At 41.9% G+C, this 22,181-nt stretch overlaps 1 protein-coding gene across 1 annotated transcript; it reads left to right on the top strand.

Annotated features, from left to right (window-relative positions):
- The first annotated feature begins 779 nt into the window (after positions 1-779).
- akap11 (A-kinase anchoring protein 11) lies at positions 780-17,950 on the top strand. Its single transcript, XM_088315662.1, has 10 exons — positions 780-914; positions 1,031-1,084; positions 2,151-2,282; positions 2,418-2,676; positions 3,380-7,523; positions 8,516-8,644; positions 11,309-11,395; positions 14,210-14,256; positions 15,048-15,247; positions 15,438-17,950. Exons 1-10 carry the CDS (start codon positions 780-782, stop codon positions 15,639-15,641), a joined length of 5,391 nt encoding a protein of 1,796 aa, XP_088171788.1. The 3' UTR covers positions 15,642-17,950.
- The last annotated feature ends 4,231 nt before the right edge of the window (positions 17,951-22,181 follow it).

The following is a 22,181-nucleotide window of genomic DNA, read 5'->3' as shown; positions in this document are numbered from 1 at the left end:
CAAGCTATTTTGAATGTTTATTCAAATGATTTTTGTACTTCTATTTTTCATTGAAAGTAATGTGTACCAGTTGGTCAATAAAAAAAAGCAGTTAATATGCATTTTCTGCATTTATTTTGATTTTGGTCCTCAGGGGGAATTTACCGTGCATTTATCGTTATCGAGGTAAAATTGCCCAATTTATCGCGATATTGATTTTAGGTCATATCGCCCAGCCCTAGCACCCGGTCATAATAAAGAGGAAGAGGTGACCGCTTTTCACAGTTTGGAACATACTCACTGATTTGTCTTAAAAAAAAACATTTATAAAGAAAAGGTGAGCTGTCGCTAGGACTGCTACGTACGGCAAAGCTAGACTAGTAGTCGCTGAACCGCTAACATTTAAGTCAAGTGTTCCCCTCCCTCGAAATCTACCCACAGCTTTACTTTTTAAACACCATTAACAATTAAACTGGCTGTACTTAGCACTGAGTTGTAAGTGTTTTTTCGTGGTTGACGCATAATCATCACCACAGTTGAATTATTATGGAATGTGTTGGTGTGTGTGCATTCATCCCTCCCCTCCCCCACATTGTAAACGTTATTTCATCTTTTTTATGGAGAAAGCAAGTCTACTTGAATAATGTATCGGCCATCCATCCATTATTATCACGCCATTCGGGAAATAAACTATGTAAAAGAGCATTTTTCTTGTAATTCAAATACTGTAAACCCTTTCAGCACACTATATCAGGACTTCATTTCCTACTACGTTTTGTTCTTCAGTTTACTTCTAAGCCATGATCAACCACTTATATGTGCAGACTGTGCGTGACAATGGATCACAATTTGTCAAGAGCCTTTTGCGGAGTCGAAAGGATCTTTGCAGTATCAACCTGGGCCTCCCATCCAATGACAACACAAGAGTGACAGAGGTTTGTCTCAAGCGAGCACGCAAACATACATATTGTACATACATAGATACCCATGCAGAGCACTTAAATGCTCCAAAATCCTGCGCTAATATGAACCGTTTTGTATTCTCTTTCAGATTCATTTTGTTTGTCTGCCTGGTCAGAGTGAAGGTGATGATGCTGTAGATCAGGTACTTTATTACAACTGATAATTTCCGCTTTTATACCTCCTGTAGGAGTCATCTTTTTTCAGAAGTACGCTTATTTCATTTGGCACACCAGACACTGGGACATCTGTCATCTACTGTAATTTTTGGAGCATGAATCGCTCTGGATTATAAATGACACCAAGTCAAAAATGATGAACAAGAGAAAAAAAAAAACGCAAGTCGCTCCAGAATATCAGTCACATTTTTTTTGTCTGACTCACGCGAAAGTTCCCCTTTCCTTAATTGTGTTGACGGCAGCAAACAAGTTTTGGTTGGATTGTAAACTTCCACTTCTAACTACTACGGTTGTCCCAATCCGATCGCCACGTGTACACAACAAATTGATGGATGACCAATTACCGATCCGGTTGTTTTAACTGCACATGCAGTAGTTCTCTAAATCAAGATGAAAAGACTGTTAGTCATCTCACAGGAGAAGAGGACAGGAGCTGTCTTTTTCACACATCTGAGGACGGGGAAGAGGTAATGGTACAGTAAGTAATCTATTTGAGTTCATTTGGTACTCGCCTGTTAACATGAACATCAACATGATTAGTGAAGACAGATTTTGGGTGCCAGTCCAAAGCTGTATTAGTTACAGAAGCAGAAAGTGCAATAACAGACCAAGGTTTTCCCTTTGGCCACAATCTGATGCAGGATTCAAATTCAGGCAAACCATAATAAACAAAAAAACGTTACTGTAGTTGGAAGTGGAAGTGTCAAATCCAGCCTGAACTCGTTCACTGCTGCCAACATAATTAGGGATCTGGGATTTTGGATGAAAATTTGAGCTTTAATTTTAATACATACTAGTCACACTTGTTGAAAGAACAGCCAAACTATGACAAAAAAGTGCAACTTGGTACGTGTAAAATGCCAAGATGAGTAAATGCTGGATGTTCTATTGTGGCTCTGGTGCAGCAATTTGACATGATGTCCGTATAAAAGATGGCTACTGGTTGAGACTGCGTTTGATACGTGGGCATCGTTTTGCGCATGACTGTCAATGGCTGTATTGTGAAACTAAGTATTCCATCCTTCCTTTTAGGCCCTGGCATCCCTTCCAGCTGGGCTATGCGAGATGCTCAGAACTTTTCACATTTATGGCCTGAGGAATAATGAAGTTCAGCTGCTCAAAGACTCCCCCCGACTGACTGATCACAAAGACACTGGCCCTCAAGTAGGTTGGAAAAACAATAATTGTCCTGTAACCAAACTCCACTACTTATTGCTGCATTTGAAATAGTAAGTGCCTTCCTTTTTGAAACTTGGGGAAAAATTAGTTGTTTTTTTTCCCCCGAATCCAAACATGCAGTGCTGGGTAAAGGCTGTGTGTGTGCTGCGCCACAACCCTGGTGCCGGTGGGCAACCTCCTGCCAGCGTCACATCATTGACAGGCCTTCTTGGGTGCTACGTCGCTGGTGTGCGCTACGCTCTGGAGCTGCAAAGCCTTCACAGGGGTGAGGCGAAGCAATTGGAGGAAGATGACACCAACCAGTCCATCTCGTCCATCGAAGACGACTTTGTCACTGCCCTGGAGAATCTTGAGGAGGATGAAACGGGAGAGAACCCCTGTAAGGTTTAATGCTTAGGCAAACTGAGAAACCTTTATTGAGAGATGCATGTGATCCCAGCAGCTGACTGCAGAATTTCCTCATCTCGTGGCCCAGAGTATTATTTCTTTGCTTAACTGAAGACCAAAATGCCCTGAGGCGTGTGTGAGTTGTTGTTTGTCGATAAGTTCCCTGTGATAAATTGAATCAGTTCATTGTATACCCCTCTTCACCCAAAGTCAGCTATGACGGGCTCCAATTCACCTGTGGTATAGAAAATGATTGGATGGGTTGATTAGATTAATTTTAAGACATTAAATATGGACAGTAGTAACTCACGCTGTAAGAAGTTGGGCTTTTGAATTGGTTTGAGTCCTGCTGCGGAAAGAAATGTGAAAATGTTTTTGGGATAGTAACAGCATAGTCCCACCACCCCAGCTCAAGAATGCAGCCACCTTTGCGCACCAATTTCACTCTGAAGGCCCTATTTTTGTGCCCAGCGCAAGTCTAGCGCTAAGCCCAGTCAGACGGGCCGCATAAGTAGATGTTTTCTTTCCCTAATCTGCCACTATTTGAGAAAATAAAATGATTTGTGACATTAATTGAAATGGAAATGTTTTGTAATCCTTGGTAAAATAGTGGATAGTTCAATGTATGATTTCATCTTACCTCATTTTTCTTTGTCTTCTTTCTCTTCTGACTCTTCTGTTTTGGACACCTGAAGCTTATCGCCCTTTCAAACGACATGATGTGGCGTCACAGACAGTGCCAACCCACAAGAGACGGAAGGAACTATCAGGTTCCCACATTATTTTAAGTTCGTCTTCAAAGAAATATGGAGCTAAAAAAAAGCCGAGCCCGGAGGTTTCTGTCACAGTGCAGAGGTGTTCAGGCATGGATACCCAGTGGACTTATTGCAGTCCAGGAGCTCGTCTGTCCTCACCGACAGTTCAAATCAGTGAATCCGAAGAATCCGACTGTTCCAGCCCCAGCCCAATCATTTTCCTGGATGAGGTAGGCTACCAGAAGAGCATGCTGGCCAAGCTGGACATCCCTCAGGTGCCGGGAGGTCCCAGAGAGCGGGTGGAAGACTCTGACTCTGAAGTGAGCGAATTCTTTGACAGCTTTGACCAGTTTGATGACCTAGAAGACTTAAGTTCAGAGAGTGTCACTCTCATGCAGCCCATAGATATTGACAGTGCTCCAACCACACAGACTAAAACCACAGAATCTAGCACTGGTGCTTCGCCATCCAAATATGTTTCTAGAGGCTGCTCAACAAAGGGCATGTATCCTCACTGCTTTGATCAACCTATTCTCCCAGCCAATCTGAAAAAACCCACTCCTCTTAAACCAGGCTCCCTCTATGGACATCCCTCTGAGATGCCTGACTCCCCACGGCCAGTACAGAGTCCCTCTGAGGACAACGGTGGGCCACTCTTCAGTCCCGTCAGCTCCTCTGCCTTTAGCCCTCTGGTAGATTCAAGTGGGATGCTGGAATATTTCTGGAAGAAAAGTGAGGACGGAAGCAGCAGCACTGAGTTACGGAAACCTCAAGATCTCTGCTGTTTGTATAAGACCTACTCAGACTTTGCCAGTAGTCTCTCCAAAGAAATTCTTGGCTCTGTCTGCGGGTACCAATCCGCTGTAGACATTAATGACAACAAGAATCTCAGTTGTGTTTGCCACAAGGAATTCACCAACCCCTCAGGCTACACAATGAAATTGTCAGAAATCCAGGAGACTGTAACCGTGGCTAAGCTACAGAAAACATCCCAGTCTTTTAAAGATGGCATCCAGAGGTTTGCTACTGACCTTGTAGAAATGAGCCTGGGCAGTGCTTTGCGGGACATCCAAAAAGGCGTGTCTACTTGCACCACAACTTTGTGTCACCTAGCTGCTAGACTGACCTCCTCAGTATTTCAGATGGCCTTCCATGAGATAGGGATGCGGCAGGCCTATGTGTTGAAGGAGCGGGCGGTCAATGGGTTAGCAAACTTCCTGGCTGGAGAGGCACTATCTGGTGCGTTGAAAGAATTTTTGACTGTGAAAAAGCAAATTTTTCATAGCACAGTGACACAGTTTGCAGCAGATTTAGCTGAAGAGCTGATATTCGAAGGTATTATGGAGGTGTGTCAGTTCTCACACCCGTCCACACCTCTAACCCCTAGTGATTGGTCTTTTGGCCAAGGGCACGAAGAAGAAGAGGAAGAGGAGGAGGTGGTTACTTCCTATGCTTCCGACTTGTCTGAGTCTGTTATCCAGGAAGCGTTCATCGAACTCTCCCAGGCTGAAATTGACTTTACTAGCCAAGCAGCCATCAGTGTTTCTCCAGACAATATCTGTTACGTTAGTGCAGATAATATGAGTGCTCACACCTGCAACACTTTTGCTAATCGGCAGCTTTCCAATACAACCTCAATAGAAGTTTCAGGGTCCTCAGGAGAGAGTGCCCCATGCACAGTGAAGGAAGCTCTTTACACTTTGTCAGGCATGGCCAGCTGTATCCCTGTGCCCCAAGCAGGCCGAGCTATCTCCTGTCTAAAGGATCCTGAAGAACAGCATGGTTCCAGCCTAACAGACACCTCACAATCCAGCCCTAAAAGAGTAACAGTATTTTCCTCTGATGACACTAGATGTACGCAAAACAACATTCACAGCCATGAAACACAAACGCCCACTTGTGGAAAAAGCTGCTCCCTTGGAAAGTCACCATTCCAAAACTTCTCTGGCAACATGGTGGACATGATAGTGACTGAAGCTTGTGAGCTTGTAAGCACTTCTAAAATGAAGAAAAGTATTGATGACTGCGCTGGTTTCCTTGCAAAGACGGTCCTCAGCCAAAGGGACACTCTGCTTGTGCCAAATGCAGAGATGAGTGTACGAAAGATGTCGTCTCACCCTGGGGTTGATGCAACGCCAAACTCGGATAAAAAATCTGTCCGAACACCCGGCACTCCGCCGTCTACCCCCCAGCAGCCAAGTCAAGTATCCAAGGAGAAACAAATAAAACAGTTTTCCAAGAAGTTAAAGAGCAAGTTGGCCAAAGAATTTTCTCCAGCCACCCCTCCTCCTACTCCGCACTATCATCCTGAGACTGAACCAGGTCCAGCGGAAAACAGTCCCGAGGCAGACAAGACAGAGTTTATGTTAAAACTGATGCGATCTCTTTCCGAAGAGGTAGATGGTAATGAAGATGAAGAGGAGGAAGAATTGACAGAACACCCCAGCGTAAGTGACACCAACAAATTGGTCGAGTCAGAAGGTCTCCCGCATGAAGTGAGGCAGTTGTCCTCTCGCAGGCTGTCCAGCAAGGAAGCGCTCCATTATGCCGAACAGTTGGCTTGTCATATAGTCTCGATGGCAACAGAGATAGACACTCTGGGAGTCGGTGAGGAAGTTGGTGAATTTACCGTTACGGATGAGGGAAGGCGTGACAGCGTGGCTCATTTCTCAGAGCAAACTTTGAACTCTTTGTGGGTGTATGCAGGGGAGGTGGCTGGGGCAGTAATCAATGATGTGAAGAGGATGGTGAGCTTTGTTCAGCAGTGCTCGTATCATGGTTCTCCCCGTAAAAGAAGTGTGGACTGTTCTATCTCGGAGTGTTTGCATCACCACCACCATCACTCTCTTACTGGCACAGGTCACAACAGGGACTGGAGAGTGGAGAGGGTGGCTGAACAGTGGTCCAGTAACCTCCTCTCCTCTGTTTTACGCCCACCTGCTTCAACGTCTAGTAGTTCCAGCTCAGGATTGTCCTCGACTTATCCCAGCTGTGAGAGTGTGACAGATGAATACGCTGGCTACCTCATTAGGGTGCTAAAAAAGGAGGGAGGCAGTCGGGAGTTAGTCCTCGATCAATTTGCTAGTCGTCTGGCCTATCGGTCAATAAAACAAGGTTTGGCTCATGCTAGTCGCAAGATTAAACAGAGATCTTCCAGCGCCCGCCTTCGTCCCTCAAAGTCATTACCAGATGAGTGGAAGGCATCGGGTAGTGAGGTCTCACCAACCAAGGTCAAAGTGGAGTCAGTGACTTGTCCCTCTTGTGAGTATGTACATTGTTGTTGCAGAGAAAAACAGGGCCATAGGGACTGCGTCGATCTGGTTAACTTTGCAGAATCATTAGCGTACAATATCACTTGTGATGTGACACGAACACTTCGCCTATCGTCTGTACGCCTCCCTAAGTCTCTCACAGACTCTTGTCTATATAAGAAATCCAAACTTGAAAACGTGACAGAGAACCTCATTCGGAACTCATTCTCCTGCCCTCTACTTTCCAGGGATAGTAAGGCTAGACATTACCACAGCACAGGAAGCTTGCTTGATAGTGGCCACAACAGTAATGTGATGCAGGTCATTGAGCATTACGCAAGAAAAATAGTTGATGACACTCTAAAGATGAGCCTGGCTTCTGTAGGGCATTCATCCCAAGATCATCGGAAGACTCTCAGGCAGGACCGACACTCACACACCCAAAGGCTGTCTGAAGAGACGGTGCCCGGTCCCTCCCAGGGAGAGAAGACCTGCCGTTGCTGTCAGGCTCTGGAGTGCCCTTACTACTGCAAACTTACTCAGCATCACCACCATTCAATATTGCAGAGGAAAAAAAGAGGCCCAGAGTATCAAACCACGCCAGAGCGCCTCCATGAGCTGGAGATTCCTAAAATCCATATCGACCTGGAACACAGGTCGGCGTTTGCAGAGGAGATGGTGTGTACGGCGATGGAGAATGCAAAGCGTGAGTTGAGCAACACAAGTCTTAACGCAGACAGTGGCATCGGCCATGATGGAACCAGCTACGCAGAGAGCCTCACCGCTGAGATCATGAATTCTGCACTTAACGTCTGCCAAACGGCCAGTGTCAGGTACCCACAACAATACTGATGTCATCAGAAATATTGTGCTTGTTCTGCCCATTAGTATGCAGGTATGACTAAAGTTTGAATGTTCGTGAACCTTTTGTTACCTCTCTAGCAATAGCAAAATGACAAGATTTCAAAATGCAAAATATTGTTGGAATGGCCACTTCAACCTGAGTACAGCGCACCAAGAATTTTAAAAATCACATGGTGAATTTTTTTTATCACCCTCAAACTCTCAATGTATTAAAAAAATCACACAATGGAATTCAATTTAATTATATTTTCATCTTCTTTCTCATGGGTTCAGTTGTTAAAAATAATAATAATAATCTGAATCAAAATGATCCGGATTTGGAAATCCCATCTTTTTATATAGGATTAGGTAATGCGTTCTACTTTTATGATAACTTTTGAAATCTACATTGGATTGGATCACCCTGATCTAGACCATGATCCAATGTTTTCAATTAACAAATTTCGCCCAGCGTGGGCTACCAGGAATGTAAAGAACAGCAGGTAGACAACTTTTGGTTTATTCAATTTGTCTTATGTGATTTGTAACTTCAGTTAATTATATAAAAAAAAAAAAAAAAAAACTTCTGATTTTTTTTTTCCCGTATGGCATATAATAAGCAAGCTCTGTTTATTCTTAGCTAATTAATTGTAATATCTTTGAATTTTCGAACATTGGTGAGAAGAGCTGGAGAATACATCTTGAAAGTTTGAAGTGCTTATTCCATGTCTTTTGTCAAGTTGCTAAAATCAAGTTTTTTTTCTTTTTCTTTTTTTTTACCATGACACATTTTCCAGAAGTCATTAAAAAAATCTTCCTGAGGTCCAAACATACAATGCTCCTCCAAATTAATGAAGGGGTGTTACACACTACTTTTTAAATGCCCTCATGTCCCGATTTAGAAAAAAAAAAAAGCATCATAGAGTGTGACCTTGATATTTATGTTTTGATGATTTCTAAATTTGCTATAATTTGCATTTAGCTCTCCAGGCAAAGAAGCCACAGAGTCCACTGTGTCCCAGCAGTTGAGTGTCGGAGATGACAGTGTGGGCAGCTGGTCCAACCTTAGCTTTGAGGATGACAACAGCAGCTTCCTTCACCTCAGTGACAGGTATATATCCTGAATGATGTATTCCTGTGCATTCCAGATACTCCATAGTATGTCTTTCATATATTTGTGTGCCAGTAGACGGTAAAATTCTCTGCTCGTGGAAATAGTTTTATGTTTTACCGCGTCCGAGAGATGCCCTCTGAAGTCAGTTAAAGTTACAACTTTGTGGGTCAATGTGAAGCTGTCACGTGCACGCACACGCAGCATCAATGAAAAAAAGTGCGGTCAATAAGAGCGAATTGTCCCATCCCTTTTCTTTAAACGTCAAGCTGTATTGGTGAAAATCCAGTCGAACATTATCTGTTCTTTGACTCCGGTTGACCTTCAAAATTAAATTTAAATTGTCCAATAAGAAAGTAAATAAATTTGTTACTGGCTCAAACTGTCACAATCATACAACCTTAATAAATAAAAAAACATTTTTCAGGCAGTATTTTCAAGCAAAATACACATTTCAGCTTGTTAAACGTCCAGGTTCTTGGCCTGCTACTCATTGGCCATTAGATTTTCACTGAATGGTATTTACTTGGGAATTTTGATTGATCTAATTAATTACATTTTTGTAAAACATGTAAATCATTTCCCTCTGATGCACCAGTTTGCTGTTCAGGGGTTATACTACCATTTTGTTTAGTTTTCACCATAACACCTTCAAAATGGAAAGTGTGGTGGCTCAATCCAAAAAAAAAGAAACCGCAAACACAAATAAAAAAACCTACAAAAAAATGCACAAACAAAAAACCCCAATCAAACAAATTAATCAAATAACTAAACTAACAAAACAAAACAAAAATTTAAAAAACACAACAGCGCCTTTCCCAAGAAGAAACACAGCAATACTGGGCTGGTCGGTGTTAGGAACAACTTGTTTGAAAGTACGCTACATTAATGTCTTTGCGTGGGAAGTTATTCCGCATGATGCCGTTTTTTTTCTCCTAAATCAGTGCAATCAGTGTTTCAAATGTAGAATAATTTGATTCTGGGCGTTCGAATGAGGTGATTCTGCATATGCTCAGGACTCAGTTCCACATTCAAATTACTATGCGCACACTGAAGACGCATTTAAAAGAGGGTTGGCTGCACAGACGGCAAAAGTATCTGACAGCCTCATTATAACATCATGTTTTACTTTGTATACATCATTTGTGTTCCTATTGAAGAACTTGCTAGCCTTTTGTGATTTGCATTTTAGGGCTACTGTAGGAAATGCATAGCCGAAGCTTTGATGATGACATAATAACTTGCCTATATTTCAATGCACCGTGGCACACTCTGAATTTCAATTTGACCCCAAATCTATAACGTTTTCACTCAAACCGGTTAACAAACAGTTTAATCTTTTTTTTTTTTTTGCCAAAACAGCAAAGGGTTGTTTTCCTTGTCAAAATGCTACGTATAGTTGGGAATTTTGCTTGGCCTTTGCTGTACTATTTCCTGTTATTTTACCAAAATGATTAAATTACATTGGACCATTTTAAATGATTTCATCTAGCTGTAGTTGTAATGTACTTAAGGAGCTCAGAGGGAATGTGGTTTTCGATGGGGAAAACTGCAACGAATGTAAATTCCAAAGAGAGATTTTGATATCAGGTCTATCTTGAGTGTCTGTCCTTTGACAAGTTCTCACACCAGTTGCCAATTTTTCTTTTTGGTCAAAATGGGGGTATATCTCTGTGGAAGCAAACCTGACAATGAGATCCTTTCCAAAGATACCGAAGGAACACAGTGTCTTGACTGTCGAGGAGGCTGAGTTAATGTATCATAATATTTTCTAAAGGTGTGTCTTGAAGGAGTGCTTTTGTCTCTTCAGGCACTGTTTCTGCAGGAACAAAGTTCACCACCATGTGTGATTCATTAGACTCCCTTTAAAAGCCTGTTGCGACCATTTCCGCTTAGCAGATGAAACGACTAAAGGGAAAATAGAATTCATCCTCAAAGGGTGTTGGAGCGTGTTGATGAAGTGGAGGAAAAAAGTTCCCACCATGTCATCCACTCTAACCACCGAGATAAAATATGTAGTTTAATTGAAGCAGATGAAAGAAAGAGATCATAAATATTCTCACTCATTCTCTAACATGTTCAGGTGTTATTGTTTTTAATACAATTGTATTGGCCATTAATTACCTGTATTCACAGATTTTTGCTAAAAGCGGGTGCTCAATGTAATCATTGACCTCTTGTATGAAGAGAAAGATCTTTTGCCACTCCTGTAGCGATTTGTCAGGCAACACGGACGTATGGGCACATGTGTCAAGCTCGTAGCATGAAACCGCATGCCAGTACGAGTATCGCTTTTAGGAAAAACTCACATGACCGATGTATCGCTCGTCGATACATGTCGGTGAGGCGCAAAACCATGTTAATAAGGAAGTGCATCTGTCAATGGGATGCTTCTCTACCAAACAAATCCCCAATTCTTCCCTTCAATCCATTGTGATGGGGAGCTCAAAAGCAAAAAAGGGATTCGCAGTGTGGGACCATTTTAATCTCAAGACACATGCTATCAAATGAAGACAAAATGGCTGTTGGAAATAACTTTATAACTGGTGCAATTTTACGAGCGATCAACATAATACCGATAAAATGCTGATTACACCACAACCCGACTTGAGACCTGAGTAGTCGCACGACAGTGTCACATGACTGGGCCTACTCTCTCTCTAGCAGCAATGGGAACAGCAGCAGCTGGAGCAGTCTTGGCTTGGAGGGGGAGCCTTTTGAGGAACACATGTCATCCTCGCCTTCAGACAGGTCAGTAATCATTCAATCGAGTCATGTTCTTTGGATTCCGAAATCAGAGTCAGAATGCCCGTAATTAAATGCCCTTATAGTCATTATACTCGGTCGCCCAATGAGATTGGAGAGCTTCCCTCTCCAGTGCATCAATGCCTCCAAAAAAGGAGCCCATATTACAAAGTCACTTTCTTTAAGATATTACTGTGATTTTGACAGTGGGAGGAAATTTGGAATTTCTTCCATTTCTGCTGAATTTGGCCATAGAATTTGGTCTGATCTATGTCGAAATCATAACAAACAGTCTGCTTTGCGTGTAGGGAGTGCTTGACCCTCCTTTGGCAGCAATGACCTCGACCAAACGTTTCCTCTCGTTGCAGGTCACATGCACAATAAACAGGATGAATTTGCTCCTCTTTCCAAAACCGTTGCAGTTCAGCCAGATTCCTTGGATGTCTCGCGTGAATAACTCTCTTGCAGTCATGTTTGGTCATGTTTGCGTGGCTTTCTTTTCTGGTCGAGAATACAGAAAGCTATAAACGGATACAGTAGTTTTAGCTGTTGCCACTTGTCTATTCGTGACATCATGTTTGAGGATCATAAAGAGTCTAGGTTTTCTAGGGCAACCACTTTTTATGTCTTTGCCTGCAGGCTACATCAACAAGAAAGTGGATAGCAACTGTATTAGGGGAGAATGTCAGCAAAATATTTTTGTGTTTGTATATCACAGCCCAGATACAGATCAGTGAAATTAAAGGGGGGAAAAAAATACATCGACTCACCCATGGATACTTGAGGAGCCTCAGTGCCCTTTGCCGTAGATTTACTTTACTCTTCTAGAAAGGCAATCCCTCATTTGGTGTTTGGATGGTGTTTGTAGACAACACCAAAATAGCACATGGGTGTTTCCCTTTTTGGTTTGGTGTGCACTATTTTTATCCTCATCAACCCCTCACACCCTTTGGATTGAGGTATTAGGCGAAGAGTCAGCTCACCACAGGATTATGGTGTTTTTTGTCGTACCATTGTGATTACCATAATTTGATTCCCCTTCTCAGTTTCTGTAAAATTACGAAAATGTGACGGCAGACGTGGGATGTATAGGTATTTCAAATAGAACTCATTGAAACAGAGCACCGTGCTGTTTTCCGCGTGCTGTCACACAGCGAAGCGGCATATCATAAACGGAGAATTAGATGTGTGACGATGCACCGGCTTCTGGTGTGACGTATTACATAGCTGTTGAATGGCACAAAATGCGGTTAAGACAACAGGGCAGTCTTAGTGAGAGTCAGGTGTTCAACTTTTCCCGGCTGAAAGCCGTATTTCATTTCATTCAATCCAGTTACGCATCTGATGCAACCTCACAAGCCATGAAAAATGATTTCTTTTTTCAATTTTGAAAGTGGCTTTTGACATGTCACGTTCTAGACTGATGCCTTTCCTTTCAAACCGAAGCCAGATGTTTTGTGATTTTTTATTTTTCTGGTAACTGAGGCTATTCCGGGTAGTTGCAACAACTGCACCCATATCCCAACAATGAAACCATCTTTTGGGCTTTTCTTTTTGAGGATTTTGGGTTGAATTTAAGATCAACGGTGCCTCTTGGGGAATTGCCACAGCACATTAGATTTGACTCTCCGCAATGTCAACACTTGTGTTGAAGAAGCTCCTCTGCAATTCAAATTGCTTGCAGTTAAATTGTTTGGGAGTCAAAGCTAATAATTGGAGTGCTGTTTGGACTTAAACACGCTGTATCTTTGGATTTTTGCTGTTGTATTGAGTGTCTGCAGTTCATGTGCTAAACTGTCAACTCTGAATAATATTAATACGAATAATGTTAATATAAAAAAAAAAATAGTGAAACCGGCAAACTAAGTGCTTCTTTTGTGTTTGCCGAGAGGTGCCGATGAAAATATTGATTATGTAAAACCAATCTCCCCACACTTTGTGCAAATGTAGTCACATAGTGAGAAGTCTCACAGATGGGGGAATGTCGTCTTATCAGTGCAAGCACAGTGACATACAAACTATTACTATGGCTTTGGAAAATTTCGTCATTACCAGAGCTGGGCACTTGACCCTTTTTTGCTGGTCAGTCCCCCGCCCTCCGGGCGATATCTCCTTGGCCATCCGGCCTTATTCGTAAAAATTGTCGGCCCCCGACCTCGCCACCTCAGCGCCACACCTCACCCCACCAAGAAAAAAGAAAATAAAAAAGCACCGTCGCTGCATCACACCGCCGTGGGAGAGATGCTAATGGCAGAGGTTTATTTATACTATCATTAGCTGGGTAATTTACTCTTCAAATCCGCTTCCCTTATTATGGTAATATTTGTCTCCTTCTTTCTTCTTCTCCTTGAATGTGCCCAATGTAAGTAAGTCTCCACTGTTGGTCTTACTGGGATTTTGGTATTGCCTAGCCCCCCGCCCCCCTCTTGTAATGGTATGCCCCAATAGCAGGTGGGAGGGGCAGGTTACGTGTTGTCAGAATAAAGAAACACAAGCACGCTTGAACGCACACTGCTGTCTCACGTCACTTCATACACAAACAGTTGGTAGTGGCGCTTTTGACGCATGCTGAAGCAATTTTTGTCGTTTGCCATTTTGCGAGTAGGTTCATAACACGCACGAGGGCTGATTCGCGAGCCGGACTAAAATCAACCTCCGGCCTTTGTTAATCAAACCCTTTTTTAAAATTGTCACTATAGCATATTCAAACATGCTTCTCTGACAAATTCAGTGGTTCCAGGAATTTCAGAATTGAGAAATCAACTTCTTCCTCTTAAACGTGGTTTCTAATCTCATTCCTCCCTTTGACTTATCCAACAGTGACCATACAGAGGACAAAGAAACAGAAGTCAAAGAAGAATCCAGTGGTAAGTGTTCTTAAACTCCTCTTTTAATTCACCATTTAAACATGAGTCATCGAAACATCCCAGCGGCACAGATACTGTAAATGAGAGGACAAAAGTCCTTCTAACTTGAGTCTAGTCTGCTGTCACCACTCATTGACATCCGCATTGACTCCAAGCTAGGTTGTACACGTCAGCCCACCATGCTGTCTGAGTGCGTCATACTGTAGCAGGGGATTTTACCACCCCCGTACTACTAGTCAGCCACACTGACGTTCATTCACCGTCTACGCTCCCTCCCCTCACACTCACACAATATTAGAATGTCTGAGTGCCCCCCAAATTGATGGCGTCTGTCTATTCTGAAATCACCAATTCACAGTTTGAAATGAGACCTCTAAAAGAAACAAAAATTGAATTTCAAAAATGCCTTCCTAATAACATTGCTAGACGCGTTCAAAATCCAAGAACATTCGGACATCCTATGAAGTAATTTCAGATTTTTGCTCAAACCTCAAAGCCCTCCATGATTACCAACATTGAAGTGTACTAAAATGTGTTTTGATTTTAGGAGAAGTACTGTATTCTTACGGTTTGTGAGTGAAGCAAAATAAGTATTAACTTTCATAGTATTTATCCGGCAAATACACATATTTAAATTCTGAGCCTACTTAAACTCTGTTGAGGACAAAAACAGCAGTACCTACTACCTACAGATGCACACAAACGGTCTCTGAAATGAATAAAAAAAATGTCACGTCTTGTCGCATGTCGTAAAAATATATATAAACTTATGTTGTTTTGCCATGTTGCAGGAACTCTTTGTGTAGACACAACACAAGTACAGGCCTCCAGGACTCTGCTGAGTATCCTGAACTCTGACATCCGCGAACTTAGACGGAGTCCTCGCCACATGACCTACGACCCCCAACTGAGGAGCTTGCTGCAGTGGGCGGCGGCTTCCATCGCCGGCGTCCCCTTGATCCAACTGAGTCCCGACAAGGAGCTCGAACAGGTAACAAAGATGCATTTCGATTTGCAAAAACTCTGCTTTCACTTAATTGTATAAATGCAATATTGTGACCAAATGGACTGCAGTCTCACTCCGTTTATGACATTCAGTCTGAGAATCTACTGAGACAATTTCAGACACAAGCAGTCTTTAAATCTTAGTCACTGAAATGAAATTGTTGGTGTGGTTTCAGCTGCCAGCTGTGGTCCAAAGGCTGCGTGACAGGAAGTGGAGGGTGGGAGACCTGCTGCACTTCCTATTGCGCTACTGTGAAGAGATCCAGCCGCACCCTCAGCCTCAGCCCAGGGAGGAGATGCCCCAGTCAGGCAGGGAGTCTCTTCACGTCCCCCTCTTTAAGTGGCTGCTGGAGCACACCGAAGCTCCTAAGTTCCTCTGAGCAAAACGCTACTACAGCCCTTTTCCACCAGAGGGCGCTGTCAGATGATTGAAGGCCTTGTATAATGTATTATTTCGCCGCTGTTTGATTGTTCCAGTTTGCTTACACATGTTTATTTAACAAACGAGCTCACACATCACACGTTCCTAAAAAGGAAGGAGAGTGACCCATCCCGTTGGTTCCTGGCGTGTCGATTTGCTACTGAGAGTGAGTGGGTGTGTGTTTTTGTTTGGGGATCCCCATGGCTGCCAGGCCCATGAGGTCATCACATTCACAACTCACCTCGGCGACATTGATGTTTCCACATCTGAGAGGAACACACACGAACTACAGGAACACCACGCCCTTACATTATCAGAATAGGAGGCGTCTTGAAAAAGATTGAATTCCCTCAAGTATTTCCATTGTTGTTACTTCTGCCACTCTTATTTAATGCGAATTTGGACATGCTAAAATCAATCCCTTTATTTGAAACATTTAGGTTTGCTCTCTTTCACACAGATATAGCTCAAAATGGCCTCACAATTGATCTGCCACTTTGCCTTTTTTATTTTATTTTTTTTACAGGAGAAACTGCTTTCAACAGAACAGTGCAGTACTGTAAACGTCACACTTTGATTACATCATAGCGGAATAACCTTAACACTCAGATGGTCATGCCTCAGTTATGGCTCAAATATTACCTTGTAAGGTGGAAAATTGCCCTCTGAATTACACGTACACACCCCATCAATTGCAGTGTTGTTTTTACTGGACAACGATGGGGTGAAAAGGTGGCAAAATTTCCTCTTTTACAGGCAGCGTGAATTTGTCAAATTGATCAAACTCGTGGCAACAACGATAAGTGGGGATTGACAACAAACTATTTGAGACCATAAACAGCAAATGACACTTTAGAAGTTAGTAGAGACTTCCTTTGACGATAAAAAAAAACACTATTGACTGCAGAGGATTTTTTTTTTCACTCGACTTTGCCTCATTCGCTTTCAAACACGATTCATCAATTCCACGCACTCACTGAATTCTAAGGATTCATTAGAAAGTCTATTTGATCATGCCAATCCTGAGTGTGAATTATGTTTACCACATAAATCAGTACATCAAGAGTATTTATTCTTCAGGGCAATAAGATGAAATAAGCCAACATTAGTGGTTAGTGTTGCCCAACTCACCTCACATTGACTCAAGTCATAAGTGTGCCTCATCCATGTTGTGTCCTAATTGCGGAAGGTCTATTGACGCAGATAACGGTCATTTAACCACACACTCAGGATGAATAGATAAGTCATTTCACGGATGGACAACCACAACTTCCCCGATGGATTCCATCTGTGTGCACTGGCACAGCAGAACTATTTAGATGCACTTTTAATTAACTATGACACAGTGGGCAACCTGTGGCCTGTGGGCCTTATACAGCCCCTTAGAGCATTTGGTATGGCCCACCATGCAATTGTAAAAACAGGTAAAACCTCAATAAGTCCCAAATCATTTAAATAGCTCATCACTGTCGCGGGGAATCCTCTTCTGTACCTTTACTTTTCAGGAAATAGTTGGGGTTTATTTTGTTATTAAACATTGTATGGTTAAAGCGAGCAAGTTTTTTCAACACTTTACTTTGGTTAATTTGTTTTTTAAAAAATGAATAGGCTCATGAAGAGATTGACTAATACCTGTAGTATTGCATTGTGAAAATGAAATTGACCAAATTTGTACACGAGAGTTTCTGCCTTTACAGTGAATACACACTTCTATAAACGCTTGTTGAAAGAAACTGCAACATAAGCCTCGCTTTGCATCTGTCATTTCGTCATCACCTGCATGGCACCGGCTTTTGTTTTGAAAGCATCATGCCATTTTTCCTGCTTCAACTCTATAGGCTGCTGACCAAAATGGTCTTTAAAAAAAAGAAAAGTTAATGTTTGCGTGTGTGTTTGTCTCGTTTGTTTACTTAATATATCACAAAATGCACTATGAAAAAATTGTTACACTGTACTTGGGTGGAGTGTGAAGTATTATAAATTAACCTTGCCGTGAGACTGAGTTAAAAGGATGTATACGGAATTGTGAAAAGATTCAATATGTGTGTACAAAGTGACGTGAACGTTCCAGCTTGTGATCGTGCTTGCTGGACGCTGGATGTGCACCTGCAAAATTTGGTAAAATTGCCGCTGCCGTTGTATTCCAGTGTTGCTTTTGAAGACCAACCCCTGAAAAAAAAGTATACTCTCAGTCTGTATTTGTTCCTGCTTACATGTAAAGTCCTGCCAAATAAATATATTTAATAAATTATATCTATATACATTATATATCTACATAGTATCTCTCTCTTGCTTAGCCCTGCTGTCTTCAATAGAATTCAACACAACTTTATTTAGGCAGTAGCTACACCCTGAACTGGTTGCTATTCAATCGCAGGGCACACAAAGACAAACAACCAGACAACATTCAATAATAATAAAGTGCTATAATACTGCTGCATATCATTCCAAATCTGCAAAAGAAACCTAGGCCTCGTCACCTTGTAGTATAGTGTAGTAAAAGATTCAGTGTAAGCGCAACTAGGACACGTTTGATTGGTTATATTCCAACTAAAAACTACAGTGTATTCACAGTTTTGCATCCGCATATTCGCAAGATATTTTTTCCAGTATTTCAGATTTGGGATTTTTTTCCTTGGATTTTCTCCCCAAGTTCCCCCATTCTATCGAATGTTTATGGTTTTTTTTATCTTTTCTTTGGGGGGGTGTAAATAAATGAACAACAATTTGATATATTTATTAATTTAGTCTTGGGGGTGGGGTAATTAATCAAGTAGCCACTCAATGTGGTTGAGGGCCGCATGGGTATTGACTCTCCTTTTATTGGAAAGATATATCTTTATATATGGTGTGGCACATTTACAGTATCGACATGTTCATTCAAATGTATGCAATCCAAATTGCACTGAGTCTAAAAATCCGTATCAAATCGCCTTTTGTTTGAAGGATGCACAGCCTTAATAGATACATTTAGAATGATTAAAAATGAGTGTCAAAATATTTTAATATACTAGAATTTATAAATATTGCACAAAAAAAGATTATGCCAATTGGTAATCAGATGCCAACTGCCAATTAAACCCTTAAAATGCTGTAATTTCTAACCACAACATTTATGACAAACATGAAGTGCCAACACTAAGACATCTGATATGGAAAAGTATACATGTCCTCCTGTCGGGAAGGTGCTTGAGGAAAGGCTTATTGAAAAGCATGTTGTTACCTGTCATTCCAAAGCCAACTCACCGAACGTTGACGCACTGCTGTCAAGCCTGCTGTAATTGCACGTCAAAGTGCGAAAGTAGGTGCCTAAACATACAGAAGCCTTTTGGTCTTGTATCAAAGTTGGTCTCAATAACAGAGGCAACAAAAACACTTCTGTTGCTGTGTGATTTGACAAGTAGAATTACCGTACGCTCGTGTGTGGTGGTTCATGAATGGAATTGTCTGTCTGACGCAGCGGGAGGCCTAACAGAAAGGGGAAGAGAGAAGAATGAGTAAAAGGTAGAAAAGTTTAATTGCAGGCTACGTCGGGACAACACAGCAGGCGACGAATGAGTCTGACAAGCACCCCCTCGCTCTCTTCTTAAATAAAGTGTCCCTTTTCATCCTGTTGACAAAATTTGTAATACAATAATCAGGCAATCCAATTTACATATTTTACATATTGTACATACCTCACAATAAACCAAAGAATAAAGTATAGAAAGATATAAGATACAAGTAAAAAAATCAAATAAGACAAAAAATCATATACGATAAGTAATTCAGTTATACGGGAGACCATGTTGCACATTTTGTCTGTTCCATTGAGCTGTTATCTATTTGTTGTTACAAGTTTCTTTTAATGGACAAATGGAAGTGAAGAAATTAATAAGTCACAAGTCACCTTTTAAAAAAGTGCCATAATATTGAAGCAATGTAACTTCAAATTACTTTTTGATTAGTCTGATATCAAATATGTAAAAAAAGACAATAAATAAATACTATTTAAATATTATTTTTTAGTTTTTTTCCCCCCTGTCTCGTGGATGTTTAATATGCATGGTTTTGGAATTCAGGAGGACGCCTGAGGACCCGCAATTCAAATCCAAAACAGGCAGCTATGCCAAGATCGTGGTATGCTAACCACATGCTGCAGAGTTAGCTAGCTAGCTAGATAGATGGAGTCTTCCTGTGCATACGGTAAACAGTCACCATCCAATACCTTTGAGTCCATTTTGACACTGACTGCTTTAAGACCAACAAGTATCCAATGACATGTGTCATGTACTTGTTGGCCAACAAAAACCTTATGTGGAATGAGCAATGGCGGTCCATTAAGATATATTGTGACCTGTTATCCACTTAACTCCGGGAAAGCTTGTTTGGCCGACTACTTTGAGTGCAGGCGAGGACTCGACTGCGGCGTCTCTCTCCCCGCATAACCCCGCGAAGTAATCCGCATTTTTTTTTATGCGCCTGTAATGTGAGTACAAGTTTTTTTGGGGGGAATGGCAATAACTGGTACAGATTACAATTCAACAACACCTGTATACATGTACTACCCAAGCCTCTACATGTGTAATGCATCTATAAATGTGTCATTAAAGTCTGTTCCAGCAATGGTGTTCTGTATAATTGCTGTTGTCAAATTCCAGCATCCTCTATCCTGAGGCTTAGACAATCTTTACGGAGGTACGTTGGAAGCATCCTGGTGATTCCCCAACACCTGACTCCAGTTTCCAGTGTCAGTTTTGTCTGAGCACTGGCGGGGGAATCGAATGACGCTGCAATCTGGCGAGAAGGTTTTTGCGCTTGGGAGGGCGCCAGGGTGCACAGCTGGGTCAACAAAACAGCGGCCTGTGTTTCCGTGGGAAACCGCCGTTTGATCCCTCGCTCTGAGCTATGCTTCCAAGGCTCTTTTCCAAACACTTTGCAGCGGGAAACTATCGGCTTCCCATCGACGACAGCAAAGGTTACTTTTCTGATGGCGGGACTCCGAGAGGGCGTGATGTTTCCCTCATCCTCACCCAATTTGTCTTTCGAGAAACCTTATCATTGTTTTGACAGTTTTTTAATAATTATTATAGAGCCTCTGAGTCGTCCTTGAGGTTTTTTATCAGTGTTCTTTGGCTATTTTGTTGGATTTTTGGACCCAATATATTTCGAATGCCCCCAGACGCAAGATGACTCAGAAATTTGAACATTGTTGAACAACCACTGTGCTGGAACCCTTAATTTTTGTTAAACATGCCATCTCCATATAACATAAGATCATCTTGACAGTGAACCCGTTCACAAAAAGACTTTACATTGATTACCTGCATGTTTGCTGCTGTTTTTGTTAGCATCAGATTTAAAATGGGCTCAACTCTTTGATATCCGTGTGCGGACATTCTTGTCTCTGTCCATTTTCTACCCATTTTTTTTCCTGACGGTGAAAAAGGAATCTATTTGTCTAAGTGTTTATTTGATCTCGTAATTAATATGCAAATTGGGAAGGAATGTCCATGTTTGACGGAGGTCCACAACAAGTCGGGAACTTCGATCCTAGTGCCCTCAAGTTTTTATTGACTTAGCCACCGTTAAAGCCGAAAATCGACTTTAAAAAATTCACCACAGTACAAAAAACTCTGGAAGAAAAGTTGAATGTTTCAATATTGGAAATATCCCCGCATTTTTTACGGCACTTATCCTGTTTAGGGTCGGAGGGAGCTCTAGCCTTTTCCTGTTGACTTCAGGTGAAATGCAGACTACATCCTGCACTGGTCGCCAAATTTAGAGTGACATATACAGACGGTCAACCCTTGGCCTCTTGAATTTCATCTCACCTGTCACATTTGAAAAGTATAACTGTTAACGCACTTGTAAGGACTCACAGAAATTAGCCCAGATGCACTGACAGCAGAATTCAGGCTCGATCTGTAGTGTGATAATCTGAAATGGAAGCGACAGTCCGAATCTTGAAAGCTTACACCAAATAAAGATAGAGGACTAAATTAAAAAAATAAAATAAGGGCATGGTAAACATTTCTGACCCGTCTGGGATTAAACCAGTGTATGTTTTCTGTCGTTGCTCCACTCGTTGTAGGCGACGGCGACAGTTTTTGAGGACTTGGATGCTCCTAAACATCTTCCAACAATATAATTGGCAAGAAAGACTGTTTTTCACTCGAGTCATACGGGAATCTAATAGTTGGCGGTTTAGGGCTAATCCACTCTCAAACTCCTCCATGGTCCTTCGCATTCCCTAATAGATGTGGTCACATTATGTTATCAGTGCATACATAGCCTTGATACTTTGCGAGACAGATAATGTTGGTGTGGTTTAGCCGGTAACCATTATTACTTCTGACGTTGCGTCAGTCGGAATCGCAAAACCACAGAAAGCCCTCATCCATCGAAACCACTAGAATGTCGCTCAGGCTATAAGGTTATCTTGCCATTGCAGTCATTTCACATACCCACGCACACGCACACGCACACCCACGCACACGCACGTTTGTGGTGCCCGTCA

The sequence above is a fragment of the Idiotropiscis lumnitzeri genome, chromosome 14, assembly GCF_059441095.1.
Source record: "Idiotropiscis lumnitzeri isolate Australia: NSW breed Sydney's pygmy pipehorse chromosome 14, RoL_Ilum_1.0, whole genome shotgun sequence".
NCBI classification, from domain to species: Eukaryota; Metazoa; Chordata; class Actinopteri; order Syngnathiformes; family Syngnathidae; genus Idiotropiscis; species Idiotropiscis lumnitzeri.
The sequence above is the reverse complement of the archived record's forward strand: the minus strand, read 5'-3'. Positions and strand labels throughout refer to the sequence as shown.